Raw genomic sequence first — 26590 nt, forward strand, 5'->3', positions numbered from 1 at the left:
CTACCGCAGGCCATTTTTCAGCGTGCCTTTGTAAAAGGGCCCCCTAGGAATATGAAAAATTTACTCAGAAAGTTGGTTTTAAAAAGGTTTGGACATGTTCCTGGAGGAAAAGTCCATAAACCATTATTAACAAGGTAGACTTGGGGGAAAATATGGCTTATCCCTTAGGGTAATCAGCATGGAATCTGTTTACTTTTTTGGGGGGGATCCTACCAGGTACTTCTGACCTGGATACTCCACTGTTGGAAACAGGATACTGGACCTCTGGTTTGAACCAGCACGACATTTCTTAGGATTTTAACTATGGTTGAAAACAATGTATCCTTCCACAAACTGTATGCTACTACCTTCATTCAAAGGAAAAAATCCTCAGTGATGAAGGATATGATAAGTCTGAGAAATAATTGTGAAAGTTTGAAGAACTGTGCAAGGAACAATAATCTTTGCTTCTTGAAGTTTCCTCGTGTGGCGACTGTTCCACCCAGGGATATGTTGAAATGTTATATGAAAGAGATTTTGGGAATTCAAGAAGATGTTTCCTCCTTTTAGTCAAATTTATCACCTTCCTGAAAAGGGTGTGGGGCAGCAATATACACCATTAGATGTGTCCGCAATTTTGGAAACATCGGATTTAGAAGTTGCCACTGTGGCCACTCTTGTAGCTACAGTGGCTTTGTCTCCTGATCAGGTGTGGCTGCCAAAAATGTTTTTCAAAAATACAGAGAAGTTGTTCGTGGAGTTTAAAATTAAAATATTTCCTGATGTTTCAAGGGAAACCCAACATCAATGAAAACAGTTTTTGTTATTAAAACCTGGTGTACTTCAAAGAGGGGCAACTTTTTTAAGATATCCCTGAAAATGCATCATTAGATATAAAGATGCACCTTTCAACCTTTTTGTTAGCGAAACGGGTGTCAGGAGACTGATATTTAGCTCTTCATTTGTAAATAAGATGGCATTAACATTTTAGGTGCATAATTTCCTTTTTCATATGTTAATATTCCTTTTTCTTATCCTCCTTTTAAATCTTGGATCCAACTACTATTGTGGACTTGACTGATCTATTATTACATTTTGTTTTTGATGTAAGTATTATTATTAATGGTTGCCTTTAGCTCACTTTACTGTATAAGTGTATTACTTGGTTTATTGTTATTAAATGAAAAATAAAAAAGGAAAAATTCCTAGAGCATTAACACGGTCAGGGAAGAAAATTATACATGCAGATCAAAGCATCAAAAATGTCAACATGAAGGTTATATCCTCACTGCCACTAATTTGTGGGGTTTAATTTTATAACAGGATGTCTATGTACACATTCCAAAAAAACGCCTTTTTTATACCGATTTTAGGAAAGCAACATGGGCTCTTATGTGCCTTTATAAAATGAGTTCCAAAAAGATCGCACTTCTAGAAGTGCATAAATCCTTTTACACAAATTTACACCTGTTCCGAAGAAGGTCTCAATGAGTGTGCACTCTATGCATATACACAAGCATTTTATAAAATACAATTGTATACTTTAACTCTACCCCAGCCATGCCCAAGCTACAACCTAGGGAACAATTAGACACAACCCCCCAAATTATAAATATATATATATATAATCATGCTATATATCACGCTAATGAAATCATCTGGGTCCTGGCCCGGGGAATTTTGTCTCCTCTGCCACCCCTGTACCTAAGTATGTAAATTAAGGAATTTTATAATCTACTCCACCCCTGTGCATGCACCACGTTCTTTTATAAGAGGTCATTTATAAAGTTACTCCTCAGGTTTTCGGCAAGCACCAAACTCAGAATTACCAATACATGCACGCGCTAGCCAAGCAGAAATGCCAATTTGACACATGCTGCATGTGCGTAGGCCCTTACGCACCTTTGTAGAAGGGCCGTAAGTATTTAATTACATCTGTTCCTAACTCAGGTTTTACTGGTTTACCATTATATGATGTATTTTACTTTCTGTTAATATATTTTGAACAATTAAATACTTTTCTAATTGTTATGTAAACCACATTGAATCTGAGTTCTACTCGGGCTAATGTGGGATATAAATGTCATTAATAATAATAATAAGCTGATATTCAGCACTGGCTGGTTAAGGTCAAACCGGCCAAAGTTATTCTACCTATTTGGCCGCCAAACTTGAAAGGTTTGCCTTTAAAAATCGTCGGATAGCCAGTTATATCGTTGATATTCAGTGCCTGATAGCCAGCTATCTGGCACTGAAAAACACCGGATAGTCGCCTAAGTGTCGCTTTAGCGGCCATTTAAAAAAATATATCGAGCGGCTAGATTATAGAATTGCACTTCATCTTCCTAATACTTTAAAGGGTGTGTTGAAATGTGCGTCCAAATAGCACGCGCATCTAAATGGAATAATTAGCCCATTAGTGCCAATAATGGGCTTTTTAACAAGTTATTATTGGCACTAATTGGAATCAATTCAGATGTGTGTGCCTAAATTTTACGCATGTCCCGAAAAAGGGGGCACATAAATGGGAGGGTCAAGGGTATAGTTTTTGTTACTCACGCAATTATAGAATAAGGGGCTCTGTGCCTAAATTTAGGGGCAGGCATTTGAACAATGTTTTCATTGGTGCAAATGGATGCGCCTAAATTTAAGTGTGATCCCTGGGTCTTAAGCAGGGATCACACTTAAGCAGTGCTATTCTATAAACCATGCCTAACTTTAGGCGCGCCTTATAGAATAGCACTCAGCGGGGTTTTTTTGGCACCGATTTTTTTTCAGCGCCATTTATAGAATCTAGCCCCATATGTAGATCTGTTCCATTCATATTCATTGTGGTGATCCTGAAATTCTGACTAGTAAGGAAAGGGAGGAGAAGCATGATTTAAGAGGCACAGGCTCATTTTCAAAGCACATAGACTTACAAAGTTACATATGGTATTACGGGGCTCATTTTCAAAACAGAAAAATATCTAAAAAGTGGCATAAAGTACCATTTGGATGTTTTTCTCATAAAATCGTCTAAATCGGTATTTTCAAAACCTATTTTTCAGACGTTTTTCTATGCTGTTCGTCTGTAGTGTGTCCAAATCTCAAGGGGGCATGTCAGGGGCATGTTAAGGGCAGGATTTGGGTGTTCCTAAGACTTGGACAGTTTTCAGCCATAATGGAACAAAACAAAACCGCCCAGGACTAAAGACGTTTTGAGCTAGACCTGTTTTTATAACAACTAAACAAACCAAAAAAAAAACCCCAAAAGGAAGTGTCCCCCTAACAACAAACCACACAGTGTACAAAAAAAAAGAAAGAAGTAGGGGGTAGACCAAATAATTCCAAAGACTTGATGCAGTCTTGCGTTTCGGTGCTAACTGCGCCTGCTTCAGGAGTAAAAAACAAGGTAACTCAGCCACAGATGATAACAACACATAAACTGGTTCAGCATAAAACTATAATACAAAAAAATTTTGCCAAGATAGCACATATGGAGCCAGATGCATGTCAACCAAGGACAGGCACATCTGGTCCACTCCTTACTTATTTCTTAATTTTTGTACACTTTATAATGAATAAGGCAAAAAAAGATGCCCTAAATGACCAGATGACTACTGGATGGAATCAGGGATGACCTCCCCTCACTCCCCCAGTGCTTAATTAAACCCTCCCACCCCCCAAAAATGTGATGAAAAACATTACTTACCAGCCTCTACGCCCGTCTCAGATGCTATATTCAGGTCCAATAGAGCAACATGCAGGTCCCTGGAGTAGTTTACTGGTGGGTGCAATGCACTGCAAAGAGGCAGACCCAGGCCCATACCTCCACCTACCTGTTACACTTGTGATGAAAACTATGAGCCCTCCAAAACTCACCAGAAATCCACTGTACCCACATATAGGTGCCCCGTTCACCCATAAGGGCTATTATAGTGGTATACAGTTCGGGATAGTGGGTTTTGGGGGGCTCAGCAGACAAAATAAGGGAGCAATGGTGAGATGTGTACCTGGGAGCATTTATTTGAAGTCCACTGCAGTGCTCCTTAGGGTGCCTCTTTGCTCTCCAGGGATGTCTGGGGGACCAGTATAGTAACAATGCTGGCCCCTCCTACGTCCCAATCTCTTGATTTTCTCCATTTTTTATTTGCACGGGTTTTTTTTTTTTTTTCAAAAATGGTCAAAAAAATATACAAAGCAGAAAACCTTGTTGGAAATGGTATTTTCGTAAAATAAAGATAGACTTTCTCCTGTTTTTGAAAACGACCTTCTTTCCTATTTGGATTTTGGACGTTTTGTGCAAAATGTCCAAAGTCAGACTTAGACATCATATCAAAAATGTCCCTCCACGTAACTTTGTAAGTCTATGTGCTTTGAAAATGAGCCCCTTACTATTCACATGCCATGTTTGCAGAAGAAAATTTTTCACCAGTGAAACCCAGTGTCTGAGGATAAATAGAAGATTGAGAAGTTTAAATAAATAAATAAACAACACGCCCCAAAAGAATGAGATAAGGAGAAGAATGTAACGCCTTATTTATAATAATACATATTTTCTCTCTAGTACTCGGGGGGTGGGGGGGTGGGGGGGGAGAGGAAATCATTTTATAAAATCTTTTCCATGTGCAAAGCCTGTTTTACATACAGAAAACGGCTTTTACAGGATTGTGCAACTGCATGGAAAGTGTACACCTATTTTTACATGATCTGTGTGTAGGCATTTCCATGGGTGTTTTGATTTATTTATTTTTTTAAAGTGTACGCAACCATCAATCAAGGTGATTTACAATAAAAATGAATAAAATATATAATCAATAAACACAGAAAGACTACTACAAGGAACATACAATTCCTGCAGAATACCAATGTAGGTTTTCCACTCAATCATTCACTCCGAATGCTAACTGAAAGAATCAAGTCTGATTATGTCAGAGTCTGGTAGATGTGGTACTATGAAAGCTTCTGCTATGGCCCCTGGAATTGAACTAAGGCCACCAACTCATACATAAAAATTCTTTAATGTGCACTTATCAGCTTAATATGGGTTATTTTGTAGTTCAACATGCATTACATTGATTTAGTGTGCACTGAATGTTTTAAGGCACCCTTATGAACTGAATGTGTGGTAAGAAATGCACATCCCTAGTAGAGGTAAAAGGCTCCAGCGTACTGTAGCAATACTCTTTACATAATAATAGGTTGGTGCAGTCAGTAGGAAGCATTCTAAAGTTCCATGAAGTTGATGATTTTTGAAGACCTTATTTCTGCTTTCTCTAACAGTACCCATAATTCTCATGAGGTTCTGATTCTAACAAAAAGTGATGCTCTATACTTTCTAGAGAAGCCTCCATTTTCAGAAGCAATCCCCCAGATTCTATAAAGATTGCCCAAATTTGGGTGCAGATTCCTGATCTATGTGCAAACTAATTAGTTAATGCACCATTAATAATCAATAATTGATGTTAATTAGTACTAATTAGGACTTAAACGTGGATATGCATATGTGCAGTTCTATTTACATTGTACGCCTAAATTGTCCCATGCACAACTCAAAAGGGGTGGGGCCAGGGGAGGGGCATGAGTAGATTGGGGAATTTCCAAAATTTAGGCGCAGTATTATAGAATAGGTCATGTACATGCTCAACTGCCATTAGTTGCGTGCTCAACTGCCATCAGTTTGAGGTATACTGACTGCGGGCATATTTCAGATCAACAGACTAAGCTACAGTAAGTGCTGTGCAATTCCATTAATGAAGTCTGAAGGACTGAAAATTGGAATAATTTTATGAATTGTTGAAAGGATATATGAAGATTCAATATTATGAGATACATATTTATAGGAAACTAACTAAACACAATTTGCTCTCAATACACGATATTAGCCTCACACCTCAAAGGACAATTTTTCACTATTTCAGTTGTAACAATTTTAAACTGAAGCCTCATAAGCCCAGGATACCTTGCATTTGGACAACCCCTTAATGGGCTCTCATCATCGGCTCCAACCCCCTCCGAAAACCACTGAGGAGCAAAACATATATCTATATGAGGCAGCCATGGGCAAAGAAAGTGTTAACTCTGAGAAATAATTATATATATATAAGAAATGATATTAAAAGCTTGAAGTTTGAATTCTTTTCACTCTGCCAGCAAAGTAGTGAAGGAATGCAGGCTGGAATTAATTAGAGTCTAGTTTGGCCGAGCTAAGGTTAGGAAAGGTCAGTGAGAAATGAAACTCTGTCCCTTGTGAATTGCCAATGCTAGCTGGCACATCTGTAAATTATTAGGCTTACTGAATAGTTTTGTAAGCAGGCACGAGCCAGACATATGACATATTGTAGTTTAAGAATAGGCTGAAATACTATTTAGAAGTGCTTAATATGTAGATAGCTTAGATATAGATATATCTTATAAGATATATCTGATTATGCTTATTTTAGAATATGTTGTATTCTGTGTAAATTAATAATTCTGTGTGGAATGTTTGTTCAACTTTCTGTCTGACGTTCTGAGTAGGGCTACAGTGAAGGGGGGCCAACATGTGTTTTGAATTAACTATGGTCTTAGCTAGTTCTGTGTATGGAGCTGAGAGGTGAAAAAGGTCAGAACTAGTCAGCTCTCTTCTCCTTGATTAATTATAGGTAAAATGCAGGAATGGTCTTGGAAGTAATAACCTGATATGTATGCTATTAATTAAGATTGGCTTTTGACCTCTTTAATGAATGCCAGAGTTTAGTTAGCAGTTAGTACTAGGAATATGAGAAATCAATCATAATAACATGTAAGAGACTGGAGACCAAATGTCTGGCTTAAGGGGCCCCAGGTCAGAGGTCAGTTTAGGATGTCTGGAACCTATGTAACTGATATTTCAAAAGTAATGATTGGTTGAGGCAAGGTAGCCAATCTAATTCCTTAACCAATTGGAGAGTAAGGGGGCTGGGCTAGGCTAGGCTGGATAGAACAGTATTTAAGTAGGAGCAGAAGCAGTTTACGTCAGAAAGAAGAAAGGAAGGAGCTCAGAAGAAAGAGAAGGACAGAAGGAACAGACAGAAGAAGGAGAAGACACAGAGAGCTGAGACAAAGACACAGAGAGCTGAGACAAAGACACAGAGAGCAGAGAGAGAGGAGAAGAGAGCTAGAACTGATGTCCTGCTTTGTTTGCTGGCAAATAAAGAAGATTTCTCCCTCATTCTGGTGTGTGCTGTCTGACTCCTGAAGTATCACAAATTCCTATCTCAATTCCTGCAACAATTCTTGGTGGCAGCGGTGGGATCCTGAATCCTGCATTAATCCCAGCACCTAACTGACTGGAGAACATTCGCCGGGTATGTATTTTGTATTCTGTATTGTAATCCTAGCTAGGAAGTTGTAAACCAGCCCCTCAAGAAGGAGGGAAGGAGAATCTGATCAATTCTCAGCGAAGGCCCTAGTACCTTCTAGTCGCGGGGACTAGAAGCGAAAACGCTTGAGCTTATCTGTATTTGAGAAATCTGAAATTGTTGGGTGGGATTTTCTGTATGGAATGTGTGATGAGTGAATGCTAAATGAGTGCGGACTTCTTATAGCTGCATTTCCAATTAACGCGAGTTCAATTGGTCAGCAACGGAAGGAAGCGATTGTTGTCTGTCTACCTAGTGTCTCGAGAGTGCAGACCCCTTACTGCATTCTCAAAAATTCCCCCCCTTTTGTGTGTTGTAACTGTAAGCATTATGGGTGGGACATCATCTAGACAAATTGTTACCCCCCTAGATTGTATGCTTAGAAATTTTAAAAAAGGTTTTTTAATTAATGACTATGGACAGACTTTAAGCTCAGGTACTTTAAGAACCTTGTGTGAAGTTGAGTGGCCATCTATGGGAGTGGGGTGGCCCCCTAGTGGCAGCTTAGATATTGAAGTAATCCGGAAGGTCTACAGCATAGTTGTAGGAGAACCAGAATATTCTGAACAACTCCCTTATATAGATTCCTGGGACAGCCTTGTGACTGACCCTCCCTCGTGGTTGAAAACTTATATGGGATCCCCAGTAAAATTCATGTTAGGCCGTGTTCAAAGAAAGATTAGAAAATCTAAACTAGAAGAGGGAAAGAGCCCCAGGAAGCTTACCACCCAATCGGTGGCTTCCGCCCCTACCCTGTCCGAGAAACCCATACTCTCTGATGACCCCTCAGACCTTGAGCCACCACCTTATGGCCCATTGTTGGGGTTCCGTGCCACCCCCAGAGATCCACGCCGCCCAGCCCAAGCCTCTCCAGCACAGGCTTCTCCGGATAGTTCTTCCCCTCCTGTGCGAACCCCACCACATCCTAGGTTGGACTTTTCACCTGGCCTCTACCCTTCTGTGCCAAATCCTCTCCTGTTAACCTCTGTAGACCCACTTTGGGCTCCACTCCCTGACTCCTCAACTCCTGACAGCCCAGCCTCTCCCTCTAGCACCCCTACCCACTCATTAGGGGCCCGGCATCCCTTTCAATGGACTGACTCACCTGTGACCACCTCTCAGTCTATGAGTACCCCTCCCCATCCCTCAGGATTTCAACCTACCTCCACTGAATGGGTTAGACCCGCTGCAATTACCTTTGAGCATGATAGGAGGGTAGCTCCTAGCTCTACCTCAGGTTCCATTCCCACCTCCTCGAGGGTTCTGCCACTCCGACAGGTAACTACCACTCGACCGGATCCTAATAATCAGGGTCAGGTTATACAGGCACAGGCCTATCAGTATGTACCCTTCACAACCACTGATCTCCTGAATTGGAAGACGCATTACCCCTCTTATACTGAAAAGCCTCAGGCAGTGGTGGACCTAGTGACTAGCATTATGGCCACCCATAACCCAACCTGGACTGATTGTCAACAACTTCTCCTGACCCTCTTCACAACTGAGGAGAGGCGGAAGATTTTGCAAAATGCTGAGGCCATCACGCGAGAGCGTGTTCCCGACGGGACACAGGATCCAGAGGGATGGGTTAGAGCTCGGTTTCCTCGCGCAGCTCCAGCTTGGGATCCAAATGATGGGCAGCACTATGAACTGTTGTCTGGCTATTGCCGGGACTTACTGGAAGGTATGAGGAAAGGCATAAAGAGGCCCATTAATCTGGCAAAGGTCTCTGAAATTCTCCAAGGGGCAACTGAATCCCCTGGGGCCTTTTTAGAGCGACTAATTGAAGCCTACAGAACATACACCCCATTTGACCCTGAAGCCCAAGAAAACCAGAGAATGGTGAATAGTGCATTGGTGGCCCAGAGTATGCCAGATATCCGGAAGAAGTTGCAGCGTCAGGAGGGATTCGCAGGGATGAATACCACCCAGCTAATTGAGATCGCAACCAAGGTTTTCATTAATAGAGATCAGGAGGTGCGCCGAGAGGCTGACCGGAAGATGCAGAAGAAGGCCGACCTTTTAGCGGCAGCCATTACTAATTCCACCCTTAACCGAGGTCGACCTCTAGCTAATGGGAAGCCAAAGTGGGACCCCGGACCACCAGCCAGGCCCCGAGATTCCTTCAATCAATCCCGGCCAAGGGGGGAGAATCCCAGACCAAGATTGGAGAGGGACCAGTGTGCTTATTGTAAGGAAAGAGGGCACTGGAAAGATGAATGCCCCCAGAGGCGCCAGGGACTGAGAAGGGGACCAGGAGATCGAGGAAGCCGAGGCCGAGTTCGAGAGGGAAGATATGAGCCTCCTGAATCTGACATCATCGGGATAGCCGAGATGGCAGAATGGGACGAATAGGACAGACCGGGTTCCTACAAACTGGGCTCCCAGGAACCTATGGTCAAGCTAACTATAGGGAGCCGCTCAATTCCATTCATGATTGATACAGGAGCTGAACATTCTGTTGTGACAGAGCGATTAGCGCCTGTGTCTGGAAAAACTGTCCGAGTGGTGGGAGCCACGGGGGTGCAGAACCGGAGGCCTTTCCTGACAACCCGTAGATGCCAATTAGGCTCACACATAGTCACTCATGAATTCTTGTATATGCCAGACTGTCCAATCCCTTTGTTAGGTCGAGACCTGCTGTCCAAGCTTAGGGCCCAAATTTCTTTTGACTCTGATGGCCAGACTTCAGTCTCCTTTCGGCCCCCAACATCCAGCCCTAAGGGTATATTGAGTTTCTGTTGCCCTCTTGAAGAAGAATGGCGGCTGCATCAGTCACATGGCCAAGTTGACCTACCCCTGGCAGACAGCTTTCAGGTCAGTGGGGTATGGGCAGAAGATAATCCCCCAGGGTTGGCCCGAAATATTCCTCCTGTACATGTAGACTTACTTCCAAGTGCCCGGCCAATCCATCTTCGCCAATACCCAATTCCCAGAAAGGCTCTGGAAGGGATTCAAGCACATTTGAATCGTCTGTTATCCCATGGAATTATTCGTCCTTGCCAGTCTCCATGGAATACGCCACTATTGCCAGTTCAGAAGCCAGGGACTGAGGACTACCGGCCAGTCCAAGACTTACGAGTGGTCAACAAATCCACTATCTCATTACATCCTGTAGTGCCTAATCCATATGTCCTGTTAGGATTGATACCTTCTGGAGCTACCCATTTCACAACACTAGATCTAAAAGATGCCTTCTTTTGTATTCGGGTGGCCCCAGCCAGTCAATTGCTTTTTGCCTTTCAATGGGAAAACCCAGTAACAGGAAGGAAGCTTCAGTATACATGGACCCGCCTGCCACAGGGGTTCAAGAATTCCCCCACCATTTTTGGGACTGCCCTAGGACAAGACCTTAAGACTTTTAAATCTGAGCCTTCCAGGCGAGTTTTACTCCAGTATGTAGATGACCTCCTGATTGCAGCAGTGACCCAGGAAGAGTGTTTTGAGGCTACTAGAGAATTGCTGGAGCTACTCTTGGATGCAGGCTATAAGGTCTCACGCTCAAAGGCCCAACTTTGTCAGTCAGAAGTGAAGTATTTGGGCTTCTGTATTTCCCAGGGAAGTAGGAGACTGGATGCTAGTAGGAAGCAAGCGGTAGCTGCAATTCCCCAACCCAAGTCCAGAAGAGAAGTTAGGGAATTTCTGGGAGCAGCCAGATTTTGCAGAATTTGGATTCCAAATTTTGCATTGATGGCGAAACCCCTTTACCAAGCCACAAAGGGGGGTGAAAAGGAACCATTTGAATGGGGACCTACTGCTCAACAATCCTTCATTGCCATAAAGAAAGCCCTACTCCAAGCCCCTGCGTTAGGCCTTCCTGATGTGGAGAAACCTTTCTCACTGTATGTCCATGAGCGACAGGGGGTTGCTCTGGGTGTGCTGACCCAGATGATGGGATCCTGGCAGAGGCCTGTTGCATACCTGTCTAAACAGCTGGATGGAGTGGCTAAAGGATGGCCAGCCTGTATGAGGGCCATTGCAGCAACAGCCTTACTGGTCCAGGAAGCTGATAAGTTGACCTTGGGGCAAGAACTGGTTGTTAAAGTCCCCCATGCAGTTCTCACCCTCATGGAGTATAAGGGCAATCACTGGTTTACAAATAACCGTATGGTTAAGTACCAAGTTAGCTTGTGTGAGAATCCACGGATACACCTGGAAACAGTGGCTACATTCAATCCTGCTACTCTTTTGCCAGCATCTGAGGGACCACCGGATCATGACTGTATCCAAACTATGGATGAAGTGTACTCCAGTCGACCAGATCTTAAAGATGTTCCATGGAGGGACCCAGATGTAATTTATTTCACAGATGGAAGCAGTTATGTGGAGAACTCCAAGCGATTGGCAGGCTATGCTGTGGTGACAGAGGACAAGGTGATAGAAGCAAGAGCCCTGCCCCAAGGAACTTCAGCTCAGAAAGCAGAACTTGTGGCCCTCATACGAGCTCTGGAGCTAGCAGCAGGACTGGTGACTAACATTTATACTGATTCCAAGTATGCCTTCACAACTCTACATGCTCATGGAGCTTTGTATAAGGAAAAGGGACTCATAAATGCTGCAGGCCAACCTGTTAAGTATGGACCCGAAATACTTCAGCTGCTAGAGGCTGTGTGGGCCCCTAAGAAGGTAGCTGTCATTCATTGCAGGGGACACCAAAGGATAGATACTCCAGTGGCCCGAGGGAATCGCCATGCTGATCGGGTGGCCAAGGAAGCTGCTCGAGGACCCCCAGCAAGTACTGTGACCCCCCTGTTCCAAATCCGACTGCAAGAATGGACACCTATATATACCCAAATGGAAGAGAAATGGGCTCAAGAAGAAGGTGCAGTAAGGAGACCTGATGGCTGGTTACATCTCCCTGATACCAGAGTTCTGGTGCCACGCCACCTAGCTTGGCCTGTAGTGTCTCAAGCTCATGACCTATCACACTTAGGGAAAACAGCACTAGCCCGTCTACTCAGTCGAGTAGTGGTGCTGGAAGGATTGGATAGTCTGGTTGCCACTGCCTCTGCCCGATGTACTCTCTGTGCCCAGAATAATGCTCGTCAGGGACCCCGTATTCCACCAGGAGTTCAGTCTAGAGGACTAACACCCTTTGAGTCCCTAGTTATAGACTTCACAGAAATGCCCAGGAGCGGTAGGTTCCGATACCTCTTAGTCATGGTCTGTACCTTTTCTGGGTGGGTGGAAGCATATCCTACAGTCACTGAGAAAGCCACAGAGGTAGCTCGAGCCCTCCTTAGGGATGTCATCCCCAGGTATGGACTGCCCCTTGCCATAGGTTCAGATAATGGTCCCGCCTTTGTTGAAGCTACACTTCAGGCCCTGTCCCGCGCATTGCACATTACCTGGAAATTGCATTGTGCCTATCGTCCCCAGAGTTCAGGGCAGGTTGAGCGAGCAAACAGAACCTTGAAAAATAGCCTAGCAAAGATTTGTCAGGAAACCCAACTGAAATGGCCACAGGCACTGCCACTAGCCCTCTTCCGCCTCCGATGTACCCCAACTAAAGGAACAGCCCTCTCTCCCTTTGAAATTGTGTATGGGAAGCCCCCAGCCATTTTACAGGGAATTAAGGGAGACATAGGGATTTTAGGGTCTGCCCAGGTGCAGGAACAGGTAGCCCTCTTGGGTAAGATAATTTCTGAGCTTCAGTCTTATGTGAGAGAAATAAACCCTGTCCCCTTCCAGGCTCAGGTACATTCCTTCCTGCCAGGGGATAGAGTTTGGGTGAAAGACTGGAGGCTCCAGCCTTTGGGGCCCCGATGGAAAGGACCTTTTACTGTTTTGCTTTCTACCCCTACAGCTGTGAAGGTCGCAGGGATTACTCCATGGGTCCATTGGTCTCGAATTAAGTCTGCTGATCAGACTGAGCCCAGCACGGATCAGACGGAGCCTAGACAGTGGAGAGCAGAAAGTGATCCAGCGGAGCCATTGAAGTTGCGCTTGACCCGAACCAAAGAATCTACTAGCTGAAAAGAAGGGTCAACTGCATACTGCAGGAGCGGCTGAACTTCGGCTTCACACTGAGACTCTTTCTTGCCTGATTCTGGCTTTCTTGGAATTTGAAAGCTTGATCCTTGTCAGTTGAGGGTCTATCCCAACTGGTATAAGAACTCAAAGACTGAGAACATTATATGAGAGTAATCTGTGATTAGCACAGACTGTTGAAATATTATTGCTTAATTAGTTTGCTGTATTTGTTTTAGATTAGGAAGAAAGAAAATGTTAGTAGTTTGGATGCTTTTGTTGTTTTCTACTCCTTGCCTCCTTGTTCCTAATATCCCAACTCGCTCCAACCTTTGGTTACACTCAGTCCAGGAACTAATTAGCCAGGCAAAGATTACTTCCCCTTGTATTGTGTGTTCCCGATTTTCTCCTTATACTACAGATGTCCCAGCTGTTCCTGTTCCTGTGCAACTCCCAGCTCTTATACCTCCCTACTTTTCGAGTTCAGGTCCTTGGAGCCAGGATTATACTTGGTGGTCCTTTTATAATGCTACTTCCCCCTCTGAATCTTCTCTAAGGCCAGTTTTTACGTCTCCCTATCCAGCTTCTGGAGTGTTTTGTTTAACAAGAAGCATCTCAACTGTTCTTCCCATTCCCTGTAACTATACTAATGTTCTCCCAGAAAAAGGAGAATCTGTGTGGGTAGTTTCTCCAGGTACTCCTATGTGCCCTGCTACCATACCTGTAGATTATGACCCAGGTGATTATCTGGCTCCTAAGCGTACCACTGAGAAGACTATAGTGTCCAAGCTTATTTTCTACTTTCATAAGTCCCCGGGGTATGAAGAGTTACTAACAAATGAGCAGCCTGTCACAATTGGGGATTGGCGCCTATGGTGTGCAAAGTCTCCATTTCGTCTTCGTTCCCCCTGGGATAGGGGCTCGCATTATGGGCACCCTAAGTACCCTGTCCAGCCTGAGCCAACATTTATTGGGAACTTTCCTCACCCTCTCCTTGGTCATTACTGGCTCTGTGATAATGTCCTCCACATGATTCTTCCCTCCACATATGATTTTTGTGTATTGGTAACCTTGAATTATTTTCCTAAAGTTATTCCTCTTAAGCCGCTATCCCCGCACCGCTCTAAGCGAGAGGCTTTGTCCTTACCTTCCTCCGTTGCCACAGAGGATGAGGCGATTGAATTAGCCCTCCAGTATATTAATTCTACTTATCCTCTGACTAAAAAGAGACTTGTAGCCCTTTCTGCCACGGCCTGGATTCCAATTGGGGGCCCGGTAGCGGGTATTACTGAACTAGGTATGGCTACTCGGAGACTTCAGTCTCTACTCCATGTTCTAGTTCATGAGCTGAACGTAGTAGTCAATGCATTGCAGGATCAAATTAATGAATTAAGTATAGTTTCTCGGTATAACCGTATGGGTCTTGATTATCTCTTTGCAGCCCAGGGTGGCCTCTGCACAGTGCTAAATTCTTCAGAGTGCTGTACTATTGTCATAAATAGGACGCATGTAGTTAGGCATGCTATGGATAAAGTCCTACAGTTGGCTAGCCTTAATGTGGAGGATTACCGAGGAGGATTAGATCTTACCTCCTGGTGGTGGTCATTGACCTCCTGGATACGTCCCTTGTTCATTTCCCTAATAGTCTTAGTTTTAGCAGGGTTTTTGTTTTGTTTCTTGGCCTCATGTGCTTCGGCAGTATGCCGTCGAACCTTAACAAGTAGGGTAATGGTGATTCACAAGTCTATTCCTAGTTAGGATCACTATAATCTCCAGAGTTTGAGATGTGAGACTTATTTCTGCATAAGCTGATTTTAGTCTCAAAGGGGGGAATGAGGCAGCCATGGGCAAAGAAAGTGTTAACTCTGAGAAATAATTATATATATATAAGAAATGATATTAAAAGCTTGAAGTTTGAATTCTTTTCACTCTGCCAGCAAAGTAGTGAAGGAATGCAGGCTGGAATTAATTAGAGTCTAGTTTGGCCGAGCTAAGGTTAGGAAAGGTCAGTGAGAAATGAAACTCTGTCCCTTGTGAATTGCCAATGCTAGCTGGCACATCTGTAAATTATTAGGCTTACTGAATAGTTTTGTAAGCAGGCACGAGCCAGACATATGACATATTGTAGTTTAAGAATAGGCTGAAATACTATTTAGAAGTGCTTAATATGTAGATAGCTTAGATATAGATATATCTTATAAGATATATCTGATTATGCTTATTTTAGAATATGTTGTATTCTGTGTAAATTAATAATTCTGTGTGGAATGTTTGTTCAACTTTCTGTCTGACGTTCTGAGTAGGGCTACAGTGAAGGGGGGCCAACATGTGTTTTGAATTAACTATGGTCTTAGCTAGTTCTGTGTATGGAGCTGAGAGGTGAAAAAGGTCAGAACTAGTCAGCTCTCTTCTCCTTGATTAATTATAGGTAAAATGCAGGAATGGTCTTGGAAGTAATAACCTGATATGTATGCTATTAATTAAGATTGGCTTTTGACCTCTTTAATGAATGCCAGAGTTTAGTTAGCAGTTAGTACTAGGAATATGAGAAATCAATCATAATAACATGTAAGAGACTGGAGACCAAATGTCTGGCTTAAGGGGCCCCAGGTCAGAGGTCAGTTTAGGATGTCTGGAACCTATGTAACTGATATTTCAAAAGTAATGATTGGTTGAGGCAAGGTAGCCAATCTAATTCCTTAACCAATTGGAGAGTAAGGGGGCTGGGCTAGGCTAGGCTGGATAGAACAGTATTTAAGTAGGAGCAGAAGCAGTTTACGTCAGAAAGAAGAAAGGAAGGAGCTCAGAAGAAAGAGAAGGACAGAAGGAACAGACAGAAGAAGGAGAAGACACAGAGAGCTGAGACAAAGACACAGAGAGCTGAGACAAAGACACAGAGAGCAGAGAGAGAGGAGAAGAGAGCTAGAACTGATGTCCTGCTTTGTTTGCTGGCAAATAAAGAAGATTTCTCCCTCATTCTGGTGTGTGCTGTCTGACTCCTGAAGTATCACAAATTCCTATCTCAATTCCTGCAACATATATATTTATAGATAATTTTTTGAAAAAGACAAAAGGGCTTGTGAAGAAATGTGCTGAAGCTGTGGTAATGTTAGTGCCATAAAACTCACCTTCTGTTGGTCCACAGAAAGATTATGAGCCAATTAATCAAAACATACTTTGTTATGGGCGGTTTTTATTCACCTCAGATTTTAAAAGCTGCAAATAGACCTAAAATAACTCTTATTGATTGTACATGATCTTACCACTACTGGCAACACTAATTCCCTGGTTTGCTCTCTTTCTTCAAATAACCTTGATAATATTTTCAGTTCAAAGATATCTCAACGTCACACACAACTAGCTTCCCCCCTCCCCTTCCCCAATAGTCTCCAGCTCGTTCGTTCGTGGGCTTGTCCCCTGTTTACTCACTTAGGCCCAGATGATCAAAAGCCCTGCGCTGTTCCAAACAGTGCCCTAAAAATAGCGCCGGGACAGTGCAGGGCTTTTCTGCATCGATGATCAAAGATAATGCATGCAAGTCTAAGCAGCGCTATTATCTTTGATCATCATGTTTAAAGTGCGGGAGAATTGTGCCGAGCATGCTCTCAGCACAATCCTCCCACACTTGTTTGACAGGTCTGGGCTGTCAAAAGCCCAAACCTGTCAAACAGCCTGCCCCGAGGCCCGAACAACGAGGCCCCCCCCAAACCCCCAGAAAACGTCGTGGCCGCTGCTGCCGCCGGCCAAACCCTCTCCCACTCTCCCACCCAGCGACGGGGGGGGGGGGGGGGGAGGGGCTGGAGGATCGGTGGACCTCCAGCCCACCCCAAATCCTCCCCCCAGCGTTGTTCTTAGATTCCCTGGTGGTCCGTGGTGTCGTGACACCCCCCTGGCCACATCCCGGCCCCCCTACCTTGTGTTGGAGGAGGGACGCAGCCTGCCTGCCTCCCTCCTCTTCCAGTCAGTCGACGCCCAAAATGGCGGCACCCAGCACCGCCCACTGCATCCTGGGATGCACTGGGCGGGGCTACAGACCATGTAAGTGAGCGATTCCCTTACATGGTCTGTAGCCCCGCCCAGTGCATCCCAGGATGCAGTGGGCGGTGCTGGGCGCCGCCATTTTGGGCGTCGACTGACTGGAAGAGGAGGGAGGCAGGCAGGCTGCGTCCCTCCTCCAACACAAGGTAGGGGGGCCGGGACGGGGCCAGGGGGGTGTCACGACACCACGGACCACCAGGGAATTTAAGAACAACGCTGGGGTGTGGATTTGGGGTGGGCTGGAGGTCCACCGGACCTCCAGCCCCCCCCCCCCCCGTCGATGGAGCAACGATTTCTGGGGGTTTCGGGGGCTGGATGCTGGATACCCACCGGACCTCCAGCCCCCCCCACCCCCCGTTGATGGATTGATGATTTCTGGGGGTTTTGGGGGCTGGAGACCCAGTGGACCTCCAGCCCCCCATTCGCGTTTGCCTTGGGGGGGGAAGGGGGGCCTGCCAGCATGCAACTGCATGCTGGACAGGGCTAACCATTCCTCCTCAATGATCCGCAAAATCTAACGCCAGCTCGGAGCTGGTGTTGATTTTGCTGTGGCCAGCGACCCAATCTTTGGCGCGCAGGTCGCTGATCATTGGGGATGAATGCGTTAAGCGCCAATTAGCATGCATTTGCAAGCTAATTGCGCTAGAAGCCCTGTTTAGCATGCATCTGCATGCTACTTGCGCTGAGAGCCCTCGAGTGCGCTGTTTCAGGCGCTCGAGGGCTCTGATCATGGGTCGGCTGCAAACTCTGGCGCTAGTATGGCGTTAACAGCCTCTAGCGCCAGAGTTTGCTTTTGATCATGAGGGCCTTTACTTCCTCTGTTCCTCCTCTCCTTCTGTGACTTTAATGAAGTGCTGGTCCTTCTTTACCCAGCTTAACTACCTTTTCAAAAATGGTGTGCCAAACTTGTTCCACAATATGTTTACTTGATATACCCTCTTCTTGGATTTCTGAACCCCGTTATTAACTACTTTCTTATGTTCTCCAACTGGTTTCCAACAGCTTTATCCTTAGACATGTTCCATCACTCTAGAAACATGCTGTGGTTTATCTTTTCCCTGTCTCTCATCCACCCAGCTCTCCCTGTCTCTCACCTAACTCACCCTCATCCTGTTAGACTGTCACTGAAATGCATTGATGTTTTACTTATATATACTGTCATCTATCAACATTTGCTTATTTCCGATCTGACAAAGAAGGGCTACCTTTGAAAGCTAATCAAAAAATGTATTAAGTTATGTCCAATAAAAAAGTTATCATCTTTTATAAAAGCGGACTAACACGGCTACCATGTCTCTCCTTTCCTGAAGAAACCTTCTATTAATCTGGATCTGCCTTCTAACTATCGTCCAATCTCCAACTTGCCTTATATCTCCAAAATTACAGAACGAGTTGTTTTAAAACAACTTTTAGACTTTGTAGAGAATATGAATATCCTTCATCTGCGTCAGTCGGGCTTTTTGTCACGGACACAGCTGTGAGACAATCCTGACCACCCTTTTGAACTTTCTTCACTCCTCTCTTGACAGGAGAAACATTGTGATGTTTGTCTCTGGATCTCACAGACACATTCGATCTTGTGAACTAGGGTATTCTACTTCAAAGGCTCCATGATTTAGGTATCTCAGATTTGGTGTTATCCTGGTTCACTGCCTTTCTCAGTGGATGTACTTTCAGCATTGTTTATGCACACTCCAGTTCTGTCACTCTCCCTTCCACATGTGGTATTCCACGAGGCTCTGTTCTTGCTCCATTTCTTTTTAATATCTCCCTAAGTCCTCTTACTATCTTAATTCAAGATCTTGGTGAACATGCTTTTTACTACGCTGATGATATTCTATTTCTTCATGAGTCCAGCCGCCCACTATCTTTCACCTCCGCTCTCATGGCAATATCATCTTGGCTCTGTGAGAACCACCTTCTACTCAATCCATCAAATCTGTGGCGTTCTGGGTTACCGGAAAGAGCACAGCACCCAGTTTCTCCTCAACCTTAATCAATTCCCCTATCACCCTTGTTTCCCACTTTAGGTACCTGGGAATTATCTTAGATCACGAGTTTTCTTTTGAGCAGCATATCTCTGCTTTAGTAAAATCCTGCTTTTTCACTTTGCAACAGTTCAGAGCAATCCACTCTCTTCTAGATGAGGCCTCTCAAAAGACTATTCTTTACGCCCTACTCATGTCCAAACGGGACTATTTTAATAACTATCTCCAGCCTTCCTCAATATCAACTTTGAAGTCTGCAGAGTATTAAGAACACTGCTATTCACATTCTTTCTTATGCCAACCACTTTGATAAAATCACACCGCTGTTCATTCGACACCATTGGCTACCCACTGGCTCTCTGAATAACCAGCGCCTCCAGATTCTATCACTTCGTCAAGCCCACTATGACTCTACAAGAAACAGAGTTTTTTTTGTGCAGCCCTTTCTCTCTGAAATTCCTTGCCCTAAAATGTTAGACTTGAATCTGCTTATTCCAGGTTCAGATCCCTTTTAAAAACATACCTTTTTGAGAAATCTTTCAAATGTGCAGTTGGCTGCAGATGACTCTGTAGGGGTGTATTAGTGCTACAATATCCCTCCTTTCGTCTGTCTTCATAGACTGATGCTATCTTCTCCTTTAAGGGACCCCCCCCCCCATCTACCTATTCTCCTACTCTTTCCTTTCAACAGTGGCATTCCGTTCCGGTTCATGGTGTTTTTATTGCTAACTACTTTGTTATTGTCAAAGGAACGGTGGTATATAAAATACAGTAAACCATAAACCATATTGATGCAGCTATCAGATTAGTTGTGCACCAGCATTTACACCAGGTTTCAGCAAGCGTAAATCCTCCCGCCCAAAGTTGGGTGTGAGAATCCACACTAAGCGCTATTATATAAAGGTTGATTAGTGCTAAGTGACCTTTATAGAATTGGCACTTCGCACAGATCTTAATGACACCTAACTTTGGATGCCATTTACTGAGGGGCCCTTTTTATTTATTTATTTGTTACATTTTATCCCACATTTTCCCACCTATTTGTAGGCTCAATGTGGCTTACATAGTACCGGAGAGGCGTTTGGAGACTCCGGTGTAAACAAATACAACGTGATGTTGTGGTAAGATAAAGTTCATGTGGCACAGCCACATTAGGGAATCGTACAACGGAAGAGTTGTGTTATGTCCATTGCGTACTTTAGTTTTGTTGTGTTGCAGAGATCAGGCATTTATGTTGGATTAATGGGGTATGCCTTTTTAAACAGGTTAGTTTTTTCCGGAAGTTTAGGTGGTCGTACGTAGTTTTCAAGGCTTTTGGTAATGTGTTCCAAGTTGTGTGCTTATGTAGGAGAGGCTGGATGTGTAAGTTGATTTGTATTTGAGTTCTTTGCAGCTTGGGTAGTGCAGATTTAGGTATGTTCATGTTGATTCGGATGTGTTTCTAGTTGGTAGGTCGATTAAATCTGTCATGTATCCCCGGGCTTCACCGTAGATAATTTTGTGAACCAGAGTGCAGATTTTGAAAGCAATGCGTTCTTTCACTGGGAGCCAGTGTAGCTTTTCGCAGAGGGGTTTTGCGCTTTCAACTTTTACCAATTGCAACAAGGAACTACCAGTGGCCCAATGTGGCCACTGGCAGTAGTTCCGCCTCAAGCACGCGCCATTTCTGGTGCTACAGAAAATAATTCCATAATTTCTAGCATGGTGCTATCCCGGCCCGGATACTGCCAGGTTACTTCGGAAGCCCTTACCGCCACCTCAATGGGTAGCGGTAAGTGCTCCCCCCGCATGGCCACACGGTAAGAATAATCTTATCACATGGCCATGTCTTTTTTAGGGGATTTTTACCTGCTGTGGTGAAAATGGCACCCGCCGCTACTGCAGGGCCCTTTTTACCACAGCTTGGTAAAAGGACCCTTGAATCTGGCCCAAATTGTGTATAGATATGTGATCTTTATCCTTGAATTTATCAGCACCAAAGAACAATTTTTAACCGATCAGATTCCTCTAACTGTGATAAACTGGCAGCACCTTGTGACATCAGCAGAGAAGAAATGACTCAAGGGAGATCGATATGGAAACACAAGTAGATACCAAATTTTGATAGTACTTGTAAAAAAACAAAATAAGAATTTGCACCCAGAACTATTTTCATGTGTATGGTCCACTCACGAGAATAGTTTGGAAAAAAACCCTCATGCCCCCCCCCTTTAGTGTCCTAAAAAAATTTGATAGAACCCCCAAATACAAAAGTTACACAAACATACTAATTTCATAAGTCTTTTTCCATTTAGAAGGTAGGCTAATGATTTGAATAAACCGACCTTTGCAAATATTAAAATATGAATACAGAGGTCAGTCTGAGAAGCCTTGTTTTTAAGTCCGCTGCAAAACAAATATCAGTTAAATGTCTCTAGTCGTGTTGCTGAATATTTCCATAATGAAGCAGTCATTTTTTCAGCACACACTTTCACCCTGCCCATTTTCAGGAAACAACTCCTTCAGGACCTCAGAGAGCTGTTTTTATCACTGCTGTTCCTTAGGTCTGTGCACAGATGTGCTGCCCCCTCCCATTCTCCTGTCTTTCCCTGCAGCCTCAAGGAGTTATATTATGTTTGCCTGATTGCTCATAACTGCATAAACCATCCTATTTACATTTTCACAATATGTTCAACAATCTGAACTCAGTAGAAATCAAATGTGTGCAAAAGATCAATGGTTCCAATCCAGTCCTTGAGGCCACCTGAACAGGTCTGGCTTACAGGAGGCTCTCAATGATTATACACAATATATATTAACAATCCATAGAGGATGCTTTTGGTACAATATATTAATATAGATAACTCATGCATATTCACTGTAAATCTCCTAAAAGCCAGACCAGTTCAGTTGCCCTCAAGACTGAGATCATTCAAAGTTTATCATGTTTTTAATTCAGTGCTGAAGTTGTTATCAGACCTTATTTTCATTGACTAACCTCACAGAGCACTGATGCATTGAGGGCCCCATTTACTAAGCTCTGTTAGCAAGGAATTTAGTATGTGAGCAGTTCAGTGTATTACCAGTTAGCGTGAAGTAATCACCGTGTTAAACACAGAAGGGGATACAGAATGGGCAGGGACTGTAGTTAAGGACTGAATTCAGTAAACGGCGTTCAAAATTTGGTACAAAAAAAATGGTTTAAAAAAAAAAAAGGACATTCAACTTTGGGTACGAGGAGTGATACCAACTGAAGCCAGGTGTAAATCTCAATGTGGAAGTTAGGTGTGGATCTATAACATTGCGCCCATTTTAAGGGAATGCCTCTGACCCCCCATGCCCCTCCCCATGGCCACACCCCTTCACAGATACACATGGAAATACTTAGGTGTGTTTTATAAATGGGCATGTGTGTTTTCACATGGATCTATCATTTCTGCCCTGTTTTGGCGCCCTGAGTGCATTAGAAAATTCAGCGCAGAAGTAGCGCCTAATGTTTGGCACCATATATAGAATTCCCCCATAACTGTTAACATGGCAGATAACAAAGTGCACTTAAAGGGTATTTCTAATTTTAGGTGGCAGTATTCTAGTCATTTCTGCCACTTCTGCATGTAAATGATCTCTTATAGCATACCACCTAGCAAAAAAGTATGCACCATATTTTGATGGCATGGATGGAGTCTGGATGGAGTATGGGTGACCAACAAAAACCAGAAAACTAAACAATCCCACAAAAGTCAAAACAAACAAAAAGGAGGGTGGGAATGACTAATGCGATGAGTCACGGTAAAAACACAAGTCCTTTATTTGTATTAACTCTAGCGTTTGCTTGAAAGCAGAACATCAAAGAAAGAAACAGGCTTTCCATGTTTTGGCCTGTGCCTTCATCAGGAGTCCAGAGCTTAGGTTCCAGTGTATCCGCAATGATCAATTCACGTTCAAGCTGAGAATTTTGTGCCTAGTCTCTAGCATAGCTTGTCTTCTTCTTAGCACAATTTTTATGTTGACCTAAGCTCTGGACTCCTGATGAAGGCATAGGCTGAAACACGGCTTTCTTTTGATGTGCTGCTATCAAGAAAACGCTGGTGTTAATACAAATAAAGGACTTGTTTTTTTTACCTTGTATCATCACATTGGTCATTTCCACCCTCCTTGGAGTATGGGTGCAGCATGCAAATTATAGTATAATATAATTTACACACATTCTAGCTAACATCTAGGGGAGGGCATTCACACCAGATATAGGGCAGGTTTAAGTGATAGCACCATAAATTCAAGCACCTTGTCTGCCACTTGCCTTAGTATTCCACAAAAAGAAGTATGTACCTACTTTCCTTTATAGAATAGGTTTGAAATAGGCACCTGCTTACCCTCTTATCCTCAGCGTGCTGTTAAGAATTACTCTCCACATTTAACCTGTCATTTCTTTCTCTATAACATCACCAAAATTCATCCCTTCCTTTCTAAGCACACTACCAAAACTCTTATCCACACTCGTATCACCTTTTGCTTAGACTACTACTGCAACTTACTTCTCACAGGTCTTCCACTAAGCATCTCTCTCCCCTTCAATCTGTTCAAAATTCTGTGGAACGACTTATATTCCACCAGTGTCACTATGCTCATATTAGCCCTCTCCTCAAGGCACTTCATTGGCTCCCTATCCATTTCCTCATACAATCCAAATTCCTCTTTTTGACTTACAAGCGCATTCACTCTGTAGCTCTTCAGTACCTCTCCACTCTTATCTCTCCCTACACACCTCTATGGGAACTCCGTTCATTGGGTAAATCTCTCTTATCTGTACCCTTCTCCTCCATTGCTAACTACAGACGCCGTTCCTTTTATCTTGCTGCACCATATGCCTGGAATAGACTTCCTGAATCAGTATGTCAAGCTCCATCTCTGGCCATCTTCAAATCTAGGCTAGAAGTCCATTTTTTGAGGCTGCTTTTAACTCCTATTCACTTGTTCATTACCCATGTTTGTTTTATAATTCCCACCTTAAGTAATTCCCTTATCCCTTATTTGTCCTGTTTGTCTGTCTTGATTAGATTGTAAGCTCTGCCGAGCAGGGACTGTCACATGTTCAGTGTACAGCATCTAGTAGCGCTATAGAAATGATAAGTAGCAGTAGTAGTAGTACCACAAGAGGTGTAGCTAATGACACTGTGTTATCTGCTCTTGCAGTTAATGCGCATAAACACATTTCTCTGTGTTAACTGAATGCCAAAATGCTGGAACTGTCTCTCAACAGCTAATACAGAGGTTTTGCAATTACTAAATACAACTGCAAAACCTTAATACAGGTTAGTAAATAGGATCCAGAGGGGTTCTTTTATGACGCTGCGGTAAAAGGGGGCCTGCACTGGCATCAGTGCATGTTTTTGACGTGTACTGTGGCCCCCTTGTACCACAGTGGGTAAAAGGCAGGTTTCCCACTTGCCACATAGCCATTTCGCCTGGCTGCTGGTGCTTCCCTTTTAGCGAGCAGTAAGCCTGTGTTGGGCTTACTGCCACTTCGTAAAAAGGGTCCCAAAGTGTTTTGTCTATTTTTCTTATTATTGGGGGGGGGGGGGGGGGGGGGGGGGGGGATGCCTGAAATGGACAATGAAGTCCATTTTGCTATTTGTATTGTATTGGCACATATATGAGTGTAACCTGCATTTTCAGACAAAATTTAAATAAGCCTGGTTAAAAATTTTTTTTAACATATCTCAATTTGGTAAGTTTTGTGTTCTTTGGCAATAAAAAATAACCAAAAAAATTTTAAAAAACAAAAGCACAAGAACAAAAATAAATAAACAAACAATTTAGCTTACCTGGGCGGTATTCAGAGCTCCTTGGAAATGCAGCAATTGGCTCTAGAAAAGACAAACAAAGTAAGTTACACTTTTAGATTCAGTCAAAAAAGCTCAGATTTATCATTCTACAATGCGTTGTGCTCACTTATCATTGCTGTAGCAAAGTCAACACTTGAACACCTACTGGAAGGGCAATTCCATAACAGGGCGTGCATATTTATGCATCAGTTCAGCATGTAAGTGTACAGAATACTGTCTCTGTTGCATATATGTGTACACTTGTGAGCATAAGTAGCAGCAAATACCTTGGAACTATTCTGTAAGGGCACGAATAAATGGCACAAAAGTAGATTCAACAAATGTCAGGGTGCTAAGGCCAAATTCTATGTGTGGAGGAGTAGACTAGTGGTTAGAGCACCTGTCTTTTGACATTCAGAGGTGGTTCACATCCCGCTGCTGCTCCTTGTGATTTTGGGCAAGTCACTTAACCCTCCATTGCCTCAGGTACACAGTGTACCTGAATATAGCTCACCTTGAGCTACTACTGAAAAAGGTGTGAGCAAAATCCAAATAAATAACAGCAGATCCGTGCCAGATTATATATAGTGTGCCTAGAGATCCGTGCTGAAATCCAGGTGGATTCTATAACAAGGTATGCAACTTAATTGGCTTAACAAGTTAATCAGCATTGATAACAGGTCTTAATGAGTACTAATTGGCAATAATTAGAATATAAACGTATTCCGTAACGCACTGCGTCTGACTTCTAGCGTGCATAGCCAAAAAGGGGCGGGAAGTGGGCATTCCAAAATGTACACACTTAGTTATAGAATATGGCCCTCTGCGTCTAAACCTACATGCTGGGATTTACGCTGTGTTTTCGTTGGTATGAATGGACGCATGTAGTTTTAGGAGCTGGAATATCGGGGTACAAATGTAACAAAAACAAAAAATAAAAATAACTAAGCGTATTCTATATACCTAGGTTCCGATTACAGAATATGCTTAGGCAAAAATGTTTTCCGTGCGGATTTTTTAGGCACCATATATAGAATCCCCCCCCCCCCCCCACCCCGTTAGATCCAATTGATAGTCTTAAATGGGTGACCAAATAGAAATAGACTGCACAATGTCTCAGCATTATAACAGCTTCTATACATCTCTTATAATCATTAACCAACCACAATTTTGAATTTTAAATAATGTTTTTGGGACCCATCAGCAATGGATGTATCCCTAAATAGGTTGTTCAAAGGCATACCTGTTTCCACATAAATTCATCAACAACACTTATCTTTAGAAATGTAGCATGGTAGGTAGCATAAGTCTGAATACTCTATAAATGGCGCTCAACCTAGAATGCTGTTTATAGGTTAATGCTCACTGCTGATTTTTTTCTGTGCTGATTTTTCGGTGCCATTTATAAAATGCCTCCATACTTTTCTGATCCATCCAAAACACACCC

At 43.3% G+C, this 26590-nt stretch overlaps 1 protein-coding gene across 1 annotated transcript in view; it reads right to left on the reverse strand.

Annotated features, from left to right (window-relative positions):
* Positions 1 to 26590, reverse strand: part of NRP2 (neuropilin 2) — a 343921-nt gene that overhangs the window by 42212 nt on the left and 275119 nt on the right. Inside the window, 1 exon segment of the mRNA XM_030210069.1 lies at positions 25144 to 25185. Within this exon segment, the coding sequence (XP_030065929.1) occupies positions 25144 to 25185 (42 nt within the window).

The sequence above is a fragment of the Microcaecilia unicolor genome, chromosome 7 (genome assembly GCF_901765095.1).
Source record: "Microcaecilia unicolor chromosome 7, aMicUni1.1, whole genome shotgun sequence".
Lineage (NCBI taxonomy): Eukaryota > Metazoa > Chordata > Amphibia > Gymnophiona > Siphonopidae > Microcaecilia > Microcaecilia unicolor.